The sequence below is a fragment of the Furipterus horrens genome, unplaced genomic scaffold (genome assembly GCF_987537825.1).
Source record: "Furipterus horrens unplaced genomic scaffold, mFurHor1.1.pri manual_scaffold_15, whole genome shotgun sequence".
In the NCBI taxonomy this organism is placed as follows: Eukaryota; Metazoa; Chordata; class Mammalia; order Chiroptera; family Furipteridae; genus Furipterus; species Furipterus horrens.
Window position 1 is genome coordinate 2,393,284 of NW_028327185.1, and position 20,010 is coordinate 2,413,293.

At 51.4% G+C, this 20,010-nt stretch overlaps 1 protein-coding gene across 1 annotated transcript; it reads left to right on the forward strand.

Moving 5' to 3' along the window:
- Positions 1-477: 477 nt before the first annotated feature.
- ZBTB41 (zinc finger and BTB domain containing 41) lies at positions 478-18,951 on the forward strand. The gene is made up of 11 exons (XM_090263225.1): positions 478-559; positions 1,185-2,470; positions 4,611-4,818; positions 5,508-5,577; positions 6,345-6,492; positions 8,356-8,485; positions 12,038-12,133; positions 13,456-13,562; positions 14,973-15,078; positions 16,978-17,066; positions 18,297-18,951. The coding sequence occupies exons 2-11, from the start codon at positions 1,312-1,314 to the stop codon at positions 18,926-18,928; spliced, it is 2,745 nt and encodes a 914-aa protein (XP_090119351.1). The 5' UTR covers positions 478-559; positions 1,185-1,311; the 3' UTR covers positions 18,929-18,951.
- The last annotated feature ends 1,059 nt before the right edge of the window (positions 18,952-20,010 follow it).

Consider the following 20,010-nt stretch of genomic DNA (forward strand, 5'->3'; position numbering starts at 1 on the left):
GCGTCTTCTGTGCGCACTAAGAGGTTAAAGAAGAATTTCGGGAGCAACTGCGTTGGCTGGTGAACTCAGAAGAAGAAGGAAGCGCCGTCCACACGGGTTCCGCCGTGGCAGTGTTTGGGGACCGGCTCCGCGCGCGGCTGCGTGGCCAATGCCAGCGGCTGCAGGCAGCGCCTCAGCCCGGTGCGCGCAATCCCGCCCGCGCCGCCCGCGGCCCCTCCCCGCCCAGCCCGGCTCCCGGCACGGTTTCCACGCGCCCCGTCGCGGCGGGTCCCATCGGCCGCGAACTCGCGGAGCCTTGGACCCGATCGTTGCCAAGGGCCCCGCGCGCGCGCGCCACGAGGGCGCACGGGCCCGCGCACACCGGGGCGCGCGCACATGCGCAGTGGCTAGCGGGGCCCGCGCACGGGGTTCGGGGCGGCGGGGCGGTGGCGCGCGCTGACGTGTTCCGTGGGGCCGGCGCGGAGGGGGGGCCAAACCCGGAAGTGGGTCGCCGCTGCAGCGCGCGCGCCCGGAGTGGAGCTCAGCGGCCAGGAGCCAGCGGGGGACCCCTGGGTTCCCGGTAATGGATCCGTGGGGCGTTCGCCCGGGGACCCCGTGGGGGCGAGGGGAGCGCGCGGGCCGCGGGCGGGCGCCGTCTCCGCCGGGGCAGGGCCTGCGGAGGGTCTTGTGCTGGCCGGGGGCGTCCCTGCAGTTAACCCCACCGTCCTGCACGGCGCCCACCTGGGGTCGTCCCCGTCGGGGGGCGCTGGCCAAGGGGCGCGCTCTGTCCCCAAAGTCGTGCGCCCTGCCCGCTCCGGGAAAGCACGTAGCGGAGAGACTTGCGGGTCGCGGCCGCCAAGGCCTTATTGTCACCAGCCCCACGCCCCTTGTCCACCTGCACCCTTGGTGGTCGGCGGGCGTCCCCTCCCGACCCTGCGCACCCTCCCACGCCCTGCGCGCGCGTCCCGCCCGAGAGCTGCGCTCGGCTTCCTGGACGCTGCTTTCGTGGGTTTCTTTTTTTTCCCCCAACGCGGCCCTCCGCGTTCTCCGCCCTGAAATCTCAGCCACGAACGAGGGGAAGCCGTGCCTTTCCGTGATTTCGTTGTGGTTTAGGAAGAAGGGCTGAGCGGCGGGCGGCGGGCGGGGTTTGGGGCGGCCCTGCCCGGGGCCGCTCGCTGTCTGACGCGGTGCCTCCTCCTTTGCAGCCACGAGACCCCGCGGCGCGCCCCTCCGGACGCTGTTAGCCCAGACAGTCTAGTTTTACTCCGTTTTTCCTCGACACGCCCCTGGAGACCCTTATGAAGTTTCTTGTTCTGGAATCGGGGTGGTGCGATGAAGAAGAGGAGGAAGGTCCCTTCCAGTGTTGACGAGAAGATCCACCTGGGCTACCGCAAAGAGTCTCCCGCAGGACATGGTGCCGGAGCGTGTGACGCCCTGACCTGCGCCCACTGCACCCAGAGGCCGGCCCCCGAAGCGCTGCCCTGTTTCGAGGACCTGCCCCCGGCCCCCGACCAGAGGACGCTTTTGAGCTCGTGGCAGTATAACAAGAATCTGCTCAAGTACCTGAATGACGACCGGCAGAAGCAGCCGTCGTTCTGTGACTTACTCATTGTAGTCGAAGGGAAGGAGTTCAGCGCGCACAAGGTGGTGGTCGCTGTGGGCAGCAGCTATTTCCACGCGTGTCTGAGCAAAAACCCGAGCACGGATGTGGTCACCCTGGACCACGTGACGCACTCGGTTTTTCAGCACTTGCTCGAGTTTCTTTACACCTCTGAGTTTTTTGTGTACAAGTACGAAATCCCCCTTGTTTTGGAGGCCGCCAAGTTCCTGGACATCATCGACGCGGTGAAGCTGCTCAATAATGAGAGCGGCGCCCCGTTCCAGTCCGCGCTGACGGAGACGCCCGCGCCCGGAGACGGGGACGCGCTCGGCGGGCTCGCCGGGAGGCTGTCGGAGAATCACCAGTGCGCGTTCTGTAGCCGACGTTTCTGTTACAAGAAGTCTTTAGAGAACCATTTGGCCAAAACCCACAGGTCCCTGTTGTTAGGAAAGAAACATGGGTTAAAAATGCTGGAGAGGAGCTTCTCCACCAGGAGGTCCAAGAGGAACCGGCGGGGCCCGGGGAGGCTGGACGGCAGCAGCGAGGAGGAGCCGGACGGCGCGGACAGGCAGGACGCCCTGCGCGCCGACGCCTTCGGCCGGGAAAAGCCCGACGGCAGCGACTCCGAGGATGCGGGCAGCGACTGTAACGCCGAGGAAGAGGAGCTAGAGGAGGGCATGTCCGAGGAGGGCTCCGACTCGGAGGAGCAGAGCGAGAAGGAGCAGAACGGGGACGCGGAGGAGGAGGAGGAGGAGGAGGAAGAGGAGGAGGAGCGCGCGGCCGGCGGCGCGCTGGGGCGTCTTCGTGGGGGCCTGTCGCCGCTGGTCGTGCCGAGCAGTAACAAAAAGATCCTGCAGTGCCCTCAGTGCGACAAAACCTTTGACCGAGTAGGTGAGGACGGAGCGCGCGTTTCTGTCCCTGTCACCCTTCTCGGCGGGCGTTTCTAAGGCGACGGTTAAAAGCGCAACTCGGAGAGGACAGTTGACAAAGGCGCTTAGCCAGGGTGCCTCGTGGCTGCTCATTACAGGCGTTGTCCCGTTAGTTTAAATTTGATGGGATTCAGGAACTCAAGCGTTTCTGTCGGCCCGTCCTTTCTCTTCCTCCTGCCCCGACAGGTGGCAGATCATGAGTTCATGTGTGTGGTAGGAGAAGCTCCACTGACGATGAATGTAGAGCTCTGATTGAGATGCTAATTTAATTCCACGGATAAGTGCCATTTTTGAGTCACTATAGAGAATTGAATTAGGTTATATTAGATTTAATTTAATAACCTTCCTACCGTTTCCCCCTTGACCTTGGTAATGCATAAGTTAGAAATACACTCGTGGGGGGAAGAGGGGTAGCAGGGGAGAGCAAAGGGGGAAAAACAGGGCAACTGTAATAGAAAAACAATAAAAATAAATTAAAAAGGAAAAAGATATACACTCACTTTTCCACTGTCTAGTACTGTTGACAACTGGGTTGTTTCAGATTAGACTCATACATGGTTAAATAAAACTGTATGGGATGTAATTTAATTTTGTAGGTAGAGCCTTTAGGAAGTGTCCTCATTAGCAGGTTCTTTGGTTATTTTATTAATGAATATATCAACTTTTCCCTTACTAGAAAAACGTAAGTAGGAAATATGGTCTGTCAGCTTAAGTTAAAAACATGTCAGTGAATATTTAAATTCAAGGGCTCTAATATTTGCTAGTAAAATAATATTTGGAGGTCTGTATGAACTGTTCCAATGTGAACTTTTAAATTTCTTGGGGTACTTTTTTAATGTCCCAAGAAACCAGAGTTCTTTGCACATAATTTGGGAAAATATTTTCAGGATGAAGGTCCTGATAAACTAAGCCCTTTGCAGCTTTTTAAAAATATATATTGATTTTTTTCTTTTAGAGGGAGAGGGAGAGAAAGAAAAAGAAAGAGAGAAACCTCAATTTGTTCTGCTTATTTATTCATTCATTGGTTGCTTCTTGTCTGTGCCCTGACTGGGGGTCAAACCCGCAGCCTCCATGTATTGGGAAGATGCTCTAGTCCACTGAGCTACCTGGCCAGGGCCCTCTGCAGCTTTTTAAACCAAGAGCAGCCCAGGTAATTGTGGGAATAAAGAGGTCACATGGTAGGCTGATTTCCAGCCTACCTTTCTGAACATATTTTACATGACCCCCCCTTTGACCGCCCCTCCCCCCCTTGCATAGCCTCATTGGGACTGTGGAGCGTCCCGCCATTCTTAGAGAATGAGAGAGATCGCAATTGAGCTTATATCATCCTGGTTAAAAAAGCGGGAGCTGGGGGATGTCCCACTGCCTACGTTTTGGAATCCAGATCTTGGGCAAGTTACTCAGCCCGTCTGCCCTTTCTTTCCTCCAAGGAGAGCCGGATGATGCTAATAGTACTGTCTCCCGGGGGCGACTATGAGGATTGAAGGGGATTGTCCTTGTGAACCACTTAATATGTAGGAAACGTAGAAGGTGGCCCAGGAAGGCCGGCTACTCCTGTTGTTCGTCTAGGGCACCTGCGTGTCTCTGGCACGTCAGCCTGTGCGAATGCACCTTGACATTTTCTACTCTGTTCTCTTTTTGCCCCGCCCCCAATGCTAATGACACCAAGGGGTCCACGCTATGGGCCCTAGTGACTTTTAGTTTGTAAATACTGATCTAGACAGTAAGGTAGCTCAACTCTTGTTTCATAAAACCTCCTTGTTATTTGTGATGTCTGGAAGCTCATTCCACATTTTACCTGGGGACAGGCAAGAACACCTGTCCCCCAATAAAGTGCAGGGTTAAATCTCACCCCTTGAACACAGCAGGGGAAGTGGTGACCCACGTTTTCAAGGAAAGGTGAATTTTGAGCAATAACCTCAAAACCGTAAGTCATTGAGGTTTATCAAAGATAAAAGTTTCGGGGAAGTTATTTTTAGGTGTGGGTGTGGGTCTGTGTATTAGTAGGCTGTGACTCAGGAGGTGATTTTTCTTTCCACTGTCTAATTTCTATCATTCTGGTAAATGTACTGAACTTAGTTTTGGTTTCTTTCTTTTTGTAGGGAAGTATGAGAGCCACACACGTGTTCACACAGGTGAGAAGCCCTTTGAGTGTGACATTTGTCACCAGCGTTATTCAACAAAGTCTAACCTAACTGTTCACAGAAAGAAGCACAGTAATGACACAGACTTTCATAAGAAGGAGCACAAGTGCCCTTATTGTAATAAACTTCACGCAAGCAAGAAGACGTTAGCCAAGCATGTCAAGAGGCAAGTATTATCTTGCTGCCGTAACACCCTCGAGGGTGCCTTTGCGTCTAAGCGCCCAGCGAGCCGAGGACGCCCGGGCTGGGCTTGTGGCCGCGGCTGTCGCTGCCTCTCGTTCTGCAGCCTCTAAAGTTACTAAGAGCAGCGAGTGTCACTTTGTTCACGGTTATGGTTAACGCCGTTGAGATGGAGTTCTTGAGGTTGAAACAAGATGGAAGGTTATCCTGAGTTCTGTCCTGGGTTTTGGCAACGATGTTTCCAAGAGAGTATGATCTTAGAACTCCAGGAAACTCATTCCTCAGGCTCCACTTCGCCTTTAGCTGATACAGTAAAAAACGGTGAAAGAATATTTGGGATGGTTTGCACATTTAACTCTAAGAAATTAAATGTAGTGAAACCTGGACTAAAAAAGTCAGGCGATTCCCTTGAAAATGATCTGTGAATAGTGAGGTCCCTGGCTGTATTGAAAATATGTCTAGACTTTTCTTCGACACTTTCTGCATAAGCTTAGGCATATATATTCGTTTGTTGAAATGACACTGATATGTATATTCTCAAAGTACTTGCATGTGTCTGTCTGAGGGAAAAAGGAATCTGTCTGGTTCTTGCGATCACTGTCCTCAGATTATATGGAATATTGACTTGACTAATATAACCTTTTTAAAAATAATCTTTTTGTTTTTCTCTTTCAGATTTCATCCTGAAAATGCACAAGAATTTATTTCCATTAAGAAGACTAAGAGTGAAAGTTGGAAATGTGATGTAATAGCTTTTAATTTGTAATAGAAAACCTGACTAAACTTAATGGCACCTTTCGGGAAAGTCATTAGATTTTCAAGTGATATAAACTTAGCTTAGCTCCCTTTCAGATTTTCCTTTACGCGGCGACGTCCTGATGTTTTGATGAAGTCAGGCTGGTGTGGGCTAGCTTGTGGGGCGGACAAATGGGAACCCTCACTTTATTTTCACCGAGTCACTGTGTCACGTCTGAAGTCCTGTATGTACACTGTGACATCAGGGTTGTACAAGAGAGTCAGTTGTTAGAATTTCTCCGCCAGTTCTGAACGTCTCTTGCTGCGTAACATACCACCTCGAGATCTAGTGGCCTTCAACAATCATTTTATTGTATCTCACCATTTTATGGGCCAGTAAGACAAATTTGGGGCAAGGCTTTGCTAGGTGATTCTTCTATTCCACATGGTTTCAGCTGATATCAATCGTTTTCAGCTGGTGGGTGGTGTCATCTGGTCTGGTTTGGGGGTACTTCCAAAGTGGCTTCATTCACATGGCCGACAACTGGGAGCCCAGTAAGGACAGGTGGCTGGAGCCCTGAGTCTTCTCTGTCTTGGTCACTGGGTGGGCTACTTCAGCTTCCTGCAGGCATGGCCGCTGGGACCCAGGAAGCCTCGGTAGGAACCACAGAGCTTTTTAGCCCCAGAGCTTGAATTTAGGGGGGCACTCCTCGTCAGGAGCTTTGTATTTAATTTTTCATCCGGCTTCCCTTACATGTTGCATGTGTGTCCTTTCAGATTTGCAAGAAGTCCTTCACCCGAAGACCTCACCTGGAGGAGCACATGATCCTGCATTCTCAAGACAAGCCTTTCAAGTGCACCTACTGCGAGGAGCATTTCAAGTCGCGGTTTGCGCGGTTAAAGCACCAAGAAAAGTTCCATCTGGGTAAGCAGCGCAGTTCCCTCAGGGAGTCGCAGCCCTTGGGGGCCACAGCCTGCGGGGAGCCCTCTGCTGTCCGGTCATCGAGGAGAAGGTGTCGCGGCGGCTGGGAGGGGATCTGTGTTTGCTGCCGCCGCCGAAGGCGAGGAAATGCGTCTCTCTGAGTATTTACTGTTTCGGTGGCAGATGTGGCCATGGCTCTAAACGGCATTTAGTCACCAGTGACAGCTGGGTGGCTTTGGGGGTACGGCACTTTTGTGTTGGGAAAATACTCACTTTTCAGGGGGTGCAACCAAGTTAGTCTCCTTGGAGTTCCGTGTCGCACTGGATGCATTCCGCCCCCAGTGCTGGTGGCGCGGTGGGGCCCCCTGGGCACGGTAACGGCCGCCAGTCCCGGCGATGACTTGTGGCCACACCGGCCGGAGGTCTTCCCGGTCCTGCTCGGTGCTGCCATCGGCAGCTCGGACAGAAATGGGCAGTTCCCGCTGCGGAAGCCTGTCGCTAACGCAGAGCGGGCAGGGGACGTGTGTCTAGCAGAAACTAATGTAAGAAGAAAACTGGGCTGTCCCAGTGGTCACCACCAGTTAAGTGAAATTTGATGAAGAATAACGACAGAGTCGCAGACAGGAGGAGGGTCTGACGTTTAGTCTCACTGGGAAAACTGTAAAATGGCCCAGAATCCAAACTAATCTAACAGATGGGCTTCAGAGCCGCGGCTTCCAGGGCACATCGTCACCAAGAAGGTCGTATGACTCGACAAAAACCCGTGTAGTTTTGAGCTGTATTAATACAAATTATTGCTCAGAATGAGGAGGTAAGCGTCCCACTGGCTTTGCACTGACCTGGGTACCACCCTCCAGGAGGACTGTGTTCGAGAGGCCGGTGGCTGGCGGACCAAGGTCTTAAAGGTGTTTCGTGGGCAGAACTGGAAGCACCTTGGCATATTTTGCCTGGAAGAGAGAGAGCACAGCTGTCTTTAAACACTTTTAAGACTATTTTATAATAAGAAATACATCATTTTCGCGATTCTAGTAACACGTAGGGTGTTCTGCGGAGCAGCCTGGCCTCTGACCAGTTCTGCCCCTCGACCTGCTTCTGAACCGCAGATGCGTTCAAATGGTGTTTCTTTCCACTGTGCATTATAATTCACTGTGGAAATATGTAATTCACGATGGAATTATAATTCATCGGTAATTAATTAATTCCTCTTTAAGTTTTATTTTCCCAAATTCTGAGACTTCATCCAAATAGACAGCTTCCTTGAACAATACCTTTTCAAAGCATGAACTCTTAAATTAATTTTTCCAAAGTTTCCCATTACTTCCTTATTTGAGAAATTTCATCTGTGACATTTTCTACATTTGCCAGCCTGATCTCAACCCGGAAAGCGGCCGTTTCCATGTATTAACTCGCTAGTTTGTCAGCATGTATTGTATTAGACGCCAGGGGCTGCACTCAGCCCTAGGGAGAGAGAAATGACTGCAAACCTGCCTCCTAGGGACCGAGGAGAGAGAAAACTAGACAGGAAGGGCCGCGCTGTGCCATTACATGGGCGCCGACAAAAGCAGGCATGAGCGTGTTACGTGCTGTGCGGGAGGAAACGCAGCCAGTCCCCTGGGCACACGGAGACCCAGTGCTCAGCCGCTCTGCCTCTCTCCCCTGTGCGTCTCCTTTGCGAGTCCCCTCGAACCCTTCGTTTCTGACCCTTACGGTCCCCCAATGTGTGGCTTTCCCCCCAACAATAAGCAAGTCTGGCACTCATTCTGGCACAGTCGGGCCCGGCCACGTTCCCCATAGCCTCTCATCTGGTTACGCGGGACCTGGATCGACTCCTTACACGTGACGGACACGCTCTCCTTTCCTTCTCAGGCCCCTTTCCGTGTGACATATGCGGCCGCCAGTTCAACGACACCGGGAATCTGAAGCGCCACATAGAATGCACCCACGGCGGGAAGCGGAAATGGACCTGCTTCATCTGCGGGAAGTCGGTCCGGGAGAGGTGAGGAGTCTCCCCCGGACCCCAGGAGCCCAGGCCTGCTGGGCAGGGGCAGCGGCAGCAGGTGCCGTGCGGGGGTTTCGCGTCAGGCGAACTGGGTACGCGGCTTCTCTTTCATTTGAAATTTAAAGATAAAAGCAGAAATTGAATAAACGGTTACAGAAGAGGATATCAAGTCAGGATTTGCGGGCTCCGATGAATGGAACGTAGAGACCGTTTTGTCTCTGTGTGAAATCCCACCAGAAACATATTAAATTTACTCATTTATTTATTTATCTCAAAGACAGTCAGCTAGAGACAGAAAGAAGCGACAGGAAGCAAGCAGATCTGAAGCTAGAGAGCCAGTGGGCCCGTGCTAACGGACTTAGAGGCCGAGGTGGCCACGCAGACAAGGACAGCCTGGTTCCCATCACAGAGTTGACGGAAGGTGCAGGACTAGCAGCTGTGGGTGCTCTGGCACCCGGGGGAAGGAGAGGCAGAGGGACGAGCTCTGCAGTAGAAATGGCTTGGAAAGTTAGGTCATCGGGTTCTCCCCTGCCCCCCCACACAGGGCACTGCTCCCAGCCTGGCAGGTGTGAGGTTCAAAGCAGCAAGCCCCAGGTCTGGTCCCTGCTGACAGGGGCTTGTAGGTTTTATCTTCCAGGCAGAAGAGTAGGAAACAGTTCCCTGAAAATCTGAGCAACCAGCAGGCGGCTATCTTCCCTGCCGAATAGTCCACCCAGATGGCCCACAGGGAGGCCGCGTCATGAGAGCCCACCCATGCTCACCGACCTTCCCTCCCAGTGCTTATTCTGTCATGCGTACTCAGGAGCACACACACAGTGGAGAGATACGGGACACGAAGGGGAACATTTAACATGGAAGCTAGGTTTCAGTGCAGACATAAAAAGAAAGAAAATCTGAGGGGAATAGATTATGCAGGAAAGAAAACTTGCAGAAAAAGAAGTAAATGATTGTCTTTCATATCCCGGGTGAAGATGTAGAGTCCATTAAACAAGAAGAGGATGTTACGTAAACGTTACGACATAATAAATCTGCTCCCAGAAATTCAAAGCATGGTAGAGAGAGGAAAGACTTGAATGGAAAGCTTGGAGGGCAACATGGAGGCACTCGCCCCAAAAAGAGAGCTGAAAGAGACAGAAATGTAAAATGAAGCCTAGATTTTTAGCTGACCGGTCAAGAGGTTGAGAAAGAGAACAGAGAAAACGGATTAAAAAAAAAAAAAATCACTGAAATAATTCTCGATGATTTCCCAGCACTGAGGGGCATGAGCTGCCAGACCGATGTGATTCATAAAGGCCTGGGGTGGTGCATGAAAACCCTACGCTGAGGCACATCACTGGCATTTTGGAACACTGGGGACAAAGAGAAGCTTCTGTTTTTTTCTAGGGAAAAAGGGGACATACACTGAAATCAGCATTAGATCACTTGGGCTTTTCTGTGCCGTTGTACTTTCAAAATTCTGAAAGAAAAATGTGTCCGACCTAGAATTCTGTTCTTAGTCAAACTAACAAGCCAGCCTGAGAATAATTAAGACATTTTTCATGATGTCAAAAAATTGGCCTTACTGTACCCTTTCTCTCTCTCTCTTTAAAGATTTTATTTTTTTATTTTTAGAGAGAGGGGAAGGGAGGGAGAGAAACATCTGTGTGTGGTTGCCTCTTGCATGCCCCCAATTGGGGGCCTGGCCCGCAACCCAGGCCTGTGCCCTGACTGGGAATCGAACCAGTGACCCTTTGGTCCACAGGCTGCTGCTCAATCCACTGAGCCACACCAGCCAGGGCTGTGCTGTTTCTCTTGAAGCAACTAAAGGGTGCGCTTCACCAGAATGAGGAACTAAACTGGAAACAGGAATTCTGACACAGGATCGTTCGCGTCAGGGTGGGGAATGAAGCCCCATGGTGTCAGATGCCTAACCCGCGTGTGCTGTGGGTCCCCAGTCCTCACGAGCACTGGAGACCCATGAGACCCTGGGGGCTGTCCTTGCTCAGGTCCCTGCTGGCAAACTTCCACTTTTAATTAGGGGGCAGAAGGTCGGACCCAGAATCTTTTTTTATCTTTATTTTCTTAACTGATGAGAACAATTAACATGACATCTACCCTCTCAACAAATGTTTAACCGCACGGTACCACGCTGTTAACCACAGGGACCATGTCATACAGCCGACCTCTGGGACTTGCTCCTCTTGTATAGCCGAGGTTTTATACCCACCGAAGAGGAATTCTTCGTTTCCCCCCAGCCTGACCCACACTCTTACCCGTCCTCTGCTTCTGTATAGCACCTGTGTGTGGCGAGGCCCCTCCTCTTACCTTTATGCCTTGCTACGTGATGTAACAGAGCACATTTGTTTTATTCCGTAGAAAAATTTTTTTTTACCTATCTGTAAGAATTAGGGGCAGGTCACAGTAAGCTCGGCAGTCACATACATAGAGCGGCCTGCTCACTTGGCTTGCGTTTCTGCCAGACTGCCGGTGCCTGGTCCGGGTCAGCTCACCGGGGACCCCAGTGGGGGGAACCTACTTTCCAGCGTTTAGTCATGACTTTGCCCACTGACCTGCTGGAGAGGGCTCACGCTAACACTCAGGGAAGCTACAGCCGGACCTGGATCTAGATGCCCTGTTCCGATTATCTGGCGCGGCCTTTATCTAAAAATGGCAACATTGTTAGGTTTGTGCTTGCTACTGGGCTTTTCAAAAACATTCGCTACATTGTTTAGTGCTACATACTATGTAGGTAGCAGAACAAAAAAGAGGAGATGTAACAAGTGATTATTGCTGCGGGAAGTAGGGAGGGTGGGATTGAGGCCGGGTGTGGGGGCCTTACAAGCTATACTGCTCTGCGTCTGCTATTCTTTCAATAGTATGTATGACTCTTGAGTATATTAAAGTTTTATAATGAAAAAATTAGAAACGCCACTTTCTTAAAATAACAGGAATATGATGGTGGAATAGGAAGACCGGCATGCTCTGTTGATATGAACATTTGTATTTACAGATTGATAATTATTAATGTAATTGTATGCATCATGAACCCCCTTAAAGGTCTTTCTCCCAGAACAAAAAGCAAACACACCAAAAGCCAAAACAACCTTTCTGTGTTTCTACTTTTAATTATTTCACAGGTGGGGGTCCAGGAATAGTGTTTGGGATGTTCACCTGCAGACTCACCTGTGAGGTGCTGGGGGGGGGGGGTTGGGGGGGTGTAATCGCGCCACCTACTGGCGGGGAGCTGCCTTCACTGCAGAACCGGCCTTCAAGTTCAGCAGGTCCTGCCAGGGTCAGACTTGATGCCCGCGCACGTCGGCCTCTGCCTGGGCGGGACCACCCTGCGCGTTCCACAGCCCCGCCGGCCAGGCTGCTGATGCGTTTGGGCCAGCAGTTGGGGGCCATGGTGATAATGGTGTTCGTGTGGCGTCCCTTGTTCCACGGACTGGTCTCAGAAGCAGAGTGTGTGTTGGCCTGACCGCCTTTCGGGGAGGCTTCCTGGAAATCTGTGTTTAGTACGTACATGGGCATCAAAACATCTTTCCTTTAAATACCTATTTTTTAACGTAGAACGACTTTGAAGGAACATTTGAGGATCCACAGCGGAGAAAAGCCTCATCTATGTAGTATTTGTGGGCAGAGCTTTCGTCATGGAAGCTCCTACAGGTGAGTCAGGCCGTTCTCTTCAATTGAGGAAGATGAAATTACGCCTTCATTTTCATTCTGTTTGATCTTATCAGTGGTTTAGTTGTTTGTTGAATTAAAACATGTCTTAGCATTTATGACAAGCAAAGTTGTGCAGAAAACTGTAGGTTTCTCCCCTACGTGTTTTAGTATTCCCGTCCTTCTGTGGGATGAAGTATCGTTGAGTATTTCCTCACCACCAGATTCGCTGGCTGCTTTGCTGTCTAAATTGTCATCATCTAACAATTTATTTCATTACTTTTCTTCTAATTGAGTTTGTTATAACTCCACGGTCTTAAACTTAGAGGGTGTCTTCACCCTCGGCTGTCACAGGACAGTTTGGTATAAAAATACGGCCAAATTGGAAACCTCAGGATTCTCAGTTTTTGAAAGTCTTCTTTGTTTTAAACTTACCTAATTATTTTTATAACTGAATCCCTGACTGCACTGGGAGTTTCTGAAAAGTTGTTTTTTTCTGAATAAATAATAAGGGACTGCGTAAGATAGGCGTACCGTTTTTCTTTTTATTAATGCTCGGATGGGTTTTATCCTGAAGGCCTTGCTCTTTGCCCTTTCCTTTCTTATTCACCTCTTTTTGAGTTTAAACAGACCGTTTCCCCTTTACACGTAGTCCAGCCCGGTCACTGGTGCTCCCTACAGCGGGAACGGCCTGTCTGGGCCGCGTCAGTGAGAAAGCTGCCCCTGCCCGGGATGGGCGCAGATGGAGGACGGGGAGGCTGGGAGCCATTCAAGTGAAAGCCGTCCTCATGATGTAAACCTTTAAGAGTGTGTCCTCGGGCAGCTGCACAATGGGAGCTATTTTGTTCAGCCTGATGGGCACGGAGTGGTGCAGCATAACTGTCAGCAAGCTGACGGGTCGTCAGGTCCCCAGGTGCTCAGCTGTCAGTCTGCCAGTGCGCGGTCAGGTCCCCGGAGGGCCCGTCTACTTACCAGGGGTGGCATTCCCACTGTCGGCATTTGTCCCTCGTGTCCGGTGCGGATTCCTCCTGGACCCACACCTGCTCCTGTTCTGAGACTTCACCAGGCAGGCGGGCACGACGCTAGCTGTTTGGCAGGTTCGGTGAAGGAGACCGAGGACGGAAGAAGTCAGGAAGGGGTGTTGCCCAGAAGTCGCATGAGTTGGTGCAGAGGTTCACGTGCTTCTCTGCATGAGGGGAGTCGAGGAGGAGGCCCGGGGCCAGGCCGGTGGCGGGCGGGCCGCAGGGGAGACTGTCCTGTTGTTACCGAGTGGCGGCCAGGCCTCCTTCTGCCTCACCGCGGCCTCCGCTTATCGTTCTCCGCAGGCTTCACCTGCGCGTCCATCACGACGACAAGAGGTACGAGTGTGACGAGTGTGGGAAGACGTTCATCCGTCACGACCACCTCACCAAGCACAAGAAGATACACTCAGGTAGGGGGGCCTGGGGGAGGGTGCGTCCGGAGGCCCTCCCGAAGCAGCCCCCGAGGAGGACGCTGTGTGCGCGCCTGTGTGTGTGTTGCCTGTAATTCCAGGACTTCGGTGGAGGCCAGCCATGGCTTTGTGACGCGGGCTCTAAGTACCTTTTTAAAAAGCATCTGAAGAGGGGCATCATTTTATGCCTTGGTCTTCTTCCCTGTAATTTTAACCATTGGGTTGCCTTTTATGATTACAGACTATATTTTAAAATTGTCTTAATCAAATGCTCAAAATGTGCATTTTGCATATTACGCAGATAAAAGCAACCATCGCCGTTGACACCTCCCTAAAGGGAGATGCCAAGGTAGTATTTGTCACTTTGATTGAAGCTGAAAGAAGTTAGCAAAACGCAGACGTTTGGACAGACACGGTTGTCACTGGGTATTAAAGTGCGTGTCACAGTGAAGTTTCGAAACCCTGCCTTTGGGGAAGAGTACCGCAGTCATCTGACCAAGTTCAGACCTCTTTATGCTCTCCCGATGTCTGTATTCTGGGGGTTCCTTTCCTGTTGTCCTCTCAGACTGACGTTCAGGAAGTGTAAAAAGGCCCAGTTCCCTGAGTACAGTAGACCAGGGGTTATGGTTATTGCTGTCACCGTAAGTGTGAAGCCCACGGCAGATCGTCTGCATCTTCTGGAACAACCCTCCTGAGGCAGGTGGAGGTGCTGTTACCCTTTTGAAGACATGAAAGGTCTTAATGACTTTTCCCACTGGAATTAAACATTTTCATTTTTAGGTGGAGGATTCTACATTTCTAATTCTAGAGGCTACAGGATTAAATTGTACACTGGTATAAAGTGGAGAAAGTGATTTTTAAAGGCCACGCCTCTGCTGCTGAATGTAAGAATAGAGATGAGAAATTGGACTCATCTAGAGTTTCCCTTTATGTTTGTACTTTGGCTCATTGCAAATGTAAGACATCCCCACAGATGAAAGACCTTTTAAAAGTTAAGTACAAAGACCTGAAAATGTCCAGGTCCTTTTTATAAACGGAGGGCAGCCTCAGCTTGGTTCCATGGACGTTCATTGAAGGTGTTTGATACCTAGACATATGGGTTCCCCTCCGCCCCCCCCCCCGAAACCCTGAGTTTGGAAGGAACTCTGCTTACCTTGCCCTGTTCCATGGAATGGTAAGCCGCGAAGTCCCAGCATAAGGCTGCCAACGCTGGTCCGAGGCTTTGCATCCTCGAAGAGGAGCCTGGGCCACGGGAGGAGGTGTCTGGGAGAGGAGGCTGAAGTCGGGCACCCAGAATAAGGGGCGGCTTGACTTCCGGTGTGCTTCTCCCCACGTCCCCCTCCCGTTGGGTCCCTGGTCCCTGGAGGAAAGCGGAGGCGCGTGTTCTAATCGAATCCTTGGGTCTTCAAGGTGAAAAGGCTCACCAGTGTGAAGAGTGCGGGAAGTGCTTTGGCCGCAGGGACCACCTCACCGTGCACTACAAGAGCGTGCACCTGGGAGAGAAAGTGTGGCAGAAGTAAGTGACAGTGACGGGCCAGGCCTCTGTCGGGCTGGGGACGCTGCAACGGGCCTCCTCACTTACCTCGCTTATGTGGGCGGGGGGGGGGGGGGGTTCCCCGGCCCAGCCTCTCCAGGGGCCTGAAGGCGCTGAGCGGAGCTTCTCTGGATGACACTCGTTTTCAGTCACTCAAAGGCTGGGAGGTGGTGGATGTTGGACGTAATGACTAACATGAAATCTTGGCATTCTTTGGGGAGTTCATTTGCGTGGTTGCTGTGGATCTTGGAGTACGTAAATATACTGCCTGTGTATTATACTTAGCGGACAGCAATTACCGGGGAATGTTTGCAGTCAGAATTTAAATCTTCCGAGTCGCATAAGCATTTGCAGCGGTGTTTCATTTGAAGGAGGCAAGCGTTGTCCCGAACATCAACTTCCAGTGCAGTTTAGAGACCCGGGTGTAACTGGGTGGCCAAGCGTGAACTGTGGAGTGTGCTCCTGCTCTTGGGCGACGTGTCTGGAGCGAGAGCTCAGGAGCAGACGTGGCCTCTGGTGCCCCGAGTCTTAGTGCAATGGCTGCTGAGTCGTGGAGCCAGCACACCCGGGGTGTCAAAGGCAGAAGCCGTGGGCTGATCTGAGGACCAGTCGGCGGCGCTCACTGGTATTCAGGGTTCACATTTCCGTGGCCTGGTGAGGGCGTCCTTCCCTGCTTCTGTCCGGGGACGTTCCCACTGAATCGGTGTCCTCCGACGAGTCCTCTTCCTCCTGCGTCCGTCAGGCGGCAGCAGGGCCGCTGGGGCCGGGACCCAGAGGTGCCCGAGGCTGCGGCTGCGTGGGGAAGGCCTCGGAGCTTGGCCCCCCGTGTGACGGGCGGGGACGGGCCAGAGACCCGCGGCCTCCGGAGAGCCTGCCGCCTTCTCCTCGGCCCCTTCAGACCCTTAAACACCATTCAGTCCCTCAGGAGGTTTTGTTTTGTCACTTAAAACGTAACAAATAGTATATCATAGTTTAAGTTATATAAACCTTTAGAAATTAAAACAAGAAACCTGTAAGTTCTTATTTAATTTTTAAAACAATAATACACTCACCACATGCTAGCGTAAATAGTAATCATGTGAAAAATGTTTTACACAACAGAACACTGTCTTTTCACAGTTTTTGTAAATCTCTTCGGCGGCTTCATAGCTGAGTTGTCATATCTTGTCACATAGTGTTTCGGCTGCAGTAGAGGAAGGCAGTTAGCCCGTTCCCACGTGTGACTGTAGGAGCAGATGTGTCAGCACAGCCCTGTCCTCGGCGGCCGTGGTGCCACCCGTGGCCACTGCACTGGAACCGAACAGGCGGTCACCTCTGAGCGGCGGCAGCAGTGGGAGACATCCGGAAGGAGGCACATGCAGTCTCTGTGCCTGTTCCGCTTAAGCTGGGGGTGTGCCTGCTACTTGAGTCGGGGTTCCACCTGCACATGTCACAGGGCCACGCGGGGGTCACGGGGAATGCGGGTGCCCCGAGGTACGCAGATTTCCCCGAGTTGACATGTTCCACCAGACAGCGTCGGCAGGTCACACGGGCCTGCCCTGCCTCCAGCGTCCCAGGGAAAGGGTAGATGGCACGAGGGCGGGGCACGCCTTCCAGAACCTTCCCGTGGCTGGAGAACTCACATCCTCTCACTGACGGATGTTGTCGGTGTTTCCCTGGAAGTGACAGGCTCACTTCATTTAATTTTTAAGAAAATGTCTGCCAGATTCTCAAGCCTGTAACCATAGTTTGCCTTTTATTCTTCAAGGAAAATGACATTATTCCACGAGAAAAAGTGATTACTCCAGCCCTCATCCTGGCCTCGCTGGTGCGTTTCTCTGAGGCGTGGCATATTGCTTATTAAAGTTGTGTTGAAAAACTGAAACCTTCTTGTTTTCTCAGATATAAAGCAACCTTTCATCAATGTGATGTTTGTAAGAAGATTTTTAAAGGCAAATCCAGTCTGGAAATGCATTTTAGGACACATTCAGGTAAAACTTAATGGGCAATTTATATATATTGTGGTGTAATTTACTCAGGAGTAAAATACGTGTTGCTGGTTAAATTGTTCTGTTTTTTCCTGTTAAGATGTTTGCTCAGTATATTAAAGTCAGTGTCATGAGTTTATGATGGGGTTCCAGTCTCTACTATATGAGCTTCAATACTCTGCGCACCCTTTTGTACAATTTGAGAAAACATTTTTTCCTCGGGAATTTACTCAACTCTTAGCTCTCCGTTTCCTCTTCTGCTTGTTTATGGTTCCTCTGTATCTGTGTAACTCTATAAAGACATTTATTTTCTTCTCTTTTAAAAGAATAATTCAGACATGGCCTCCTTGTCATGGTTACCAAGTTGCCACTGTATAGTTTTCCTTGGACAGAGTCACTTGCCACCTAGAGGTGGTTAGAGTGGAAGGATCTGCTCCGGCCGCTTTCCAGAAATTGCCATTTTCCAGATCGCCTCTCCCCTCGGCGATGCGGCTGTATTTTGAAACGTAGACGCTGTTGGATCCTTTCCTATCTGGTCTCACAGTCCTTGTTTGGCATCTCATATAAATTCACAGTTTTTAATGCTTTTCTTTCTTTTTCTTTTTTTTTTTTAAAGAAATACGCTCATTGACGCCTTTATAGCTGCTTTGTTTTATATTTAGTTTGAATGTTGTTAAACTGCTGTTCTGGGAGAGAAAAAGAATTGCTTTCCTAGATCCCAGAATGGGGAACAGCTGGATTTGGGCACTTTCAATAGCCCAGCATTACAGTGAAGAATCTATTACTGCTGCGGTGCCGCTGTCAAAACCAGGTCACACCCCTGTCCACCGAAGAGGCCCTAAGCTGGGGCGCCTGGAGGCCGCAGTGAGCGCAAAAGCCAGCCGTGGTGCTGACGGCGAGGTTTGCGCCACGCCAGGCTCGGCGGAGGCCCGGTGACTCCACTTCCTCCTGGAGCCCCTGCCCCCGCTCTGGGAGCCGGTGACTGTCCACAGGGACGGGAGGACCCCGTGCTTGCTGCTGGGGAGCTCGCTCAGGGTTTGGGGAGGAAGTGGTGCAGCCAGGGTTCAAGGCGCCTCAGCGGCTTCCCTTCGCCGCTTGCAGTTTTGTGACAGTGTTTGACGTCCCTGCCTTTATGACGTTCTTGGCAGAATTTACGTGGAAAATGTTCTGCTTAAGCTCGTTGTCTTACCAAGCGTGTGCGTGCATTTTATGCTTAATTTCCTCTTCGTGCAGGCGAGAAACCGTACAAATGTCAAATCTGCAATCAGTCCTTTAGGATTAAGAAAACCCTGACCAAGCACCTGGTCATTCACTCGGATGCCCGGCCCTTCAACTGTCAGCACTGCACGGCCACCTTCAAGCGGAAGGACAAGCTGAAGTACCACACAGACCACGTGCACGGCATCAAGTCCCCCGATGACGCGCTGAGCGCGCCCGAGGACAAGCTGGTGGCCCTGCCCGTGGAGTACCCCTCGGACGACAAGCTCTTCCGCGCGGAGGCGAAGCAGTACCTGGAGCCGCCCAAGGTGTACCCCGCCGAGGCCAAGGGCGCGCTGCAGAGCGTGCCCGCCGAGGTGTGCGTCCCGGTCACGCTGGTGCCCGTGCAGATGCCCGCGCCCCCGGGGGACCTGGGCCGTGCGCCCGCCCCGCTGCCCCCGGCCTCGCACGACCTCCTGCCGCCCGCGCCGCCGCCCGCGGGCTACCCGCGCGCCGCGGACCTGGCCTTCCTGGAGAAGTACGCGCTGCCCCCGCAGCCCGCGGGCATCGTGCACCCCGTGCGGCCCGAGCCGCTGCTGGACCCACGCGAGCAGTCCTACCTGGGCACGCTGCTGGGCCTCGACGCCGACGGGGAGCACCGCGCGTAGGCCCGGGGCGCGGGGCGCGGGGTGCGGGGCAGCCGCGCGCGTCTCTGGTCCCCGTGCGCGTCTCTGGTCCCCGCGCGCGTCTCTGGTCCCCGCGCGCAGCGCTGGCTCCGGGCAGGAGGCAGGTGCTGCTCTGGCCTGAACGCGCACATACTGGGGCATGGTTTGAGGTATGATATTTGAAGTGAACATTTTTTGTGATTTTAAAAGATTATTTAGTGCCAATTTTAAATACTATCTCCAACTTTTAAAAATTAGTAGCTGTTGACATTATTCTTATTTTTTTAATCATCAGTGGAAGTTCTATTTTTCTTTGGTCTGATTCCGCTCTTCCGCCTTCCCCATCGCGAACAGTGTAAGGACCATGTAGGCTTTCGGAACGACTATGAGTTTGCTGACAATTGCAGCTCTTCCTGATCCTGATGTCAGAGTCGTGATTACTTCCTCCAGATTTTAAATAAGTGATCCTATGAATTTGAATTTATAAGAAAGTCCTGGGTATTTCTGTGTTGGTTCTTTATCTGGACGTAATCGAAGGTTATCATCATCTTTTGGTCTTTGGACAAACTCAAAGCCAGAAAGCTAACTAATGTAAGAGCAGCTTCTTCACTGAAATGTAGAATTGAAACAATTACCCAAATTGTTGGTTTTTAACCTATGCTTCGATTATTATGGATAAGAAATGCAACTATAAATCTAGGCATTAAATGACACAAATTGATAATGTGTTAAAAGCAAAACAGGACGGTTATAGCTTGAGGGAAGTTTACCGTTTGTATTTTGCCATTTATTTCACATCAACAATGTATCTTCATCTCACTAGGGAGGGGAAAGGATAACTAATTAATGAGATTTAATAGATTTTTTGTTTTTGTTTTTGGTCTCTTTGACCTTGGCTAACTGAACTCTAGGAAATAGAGCGGAGATATTCCATACCTAATTGTTGGAAAAGGTGCCAAACAAATCATGCAGTCTATGTCCAACTGAACTCAATGTTGTTACTTTAATCAAAGGGAACCACTGTGTGTATACAAATTCACGTGTACTCCAGATTTATTTTTGTTTTTCACATGAGTTTAATTTCT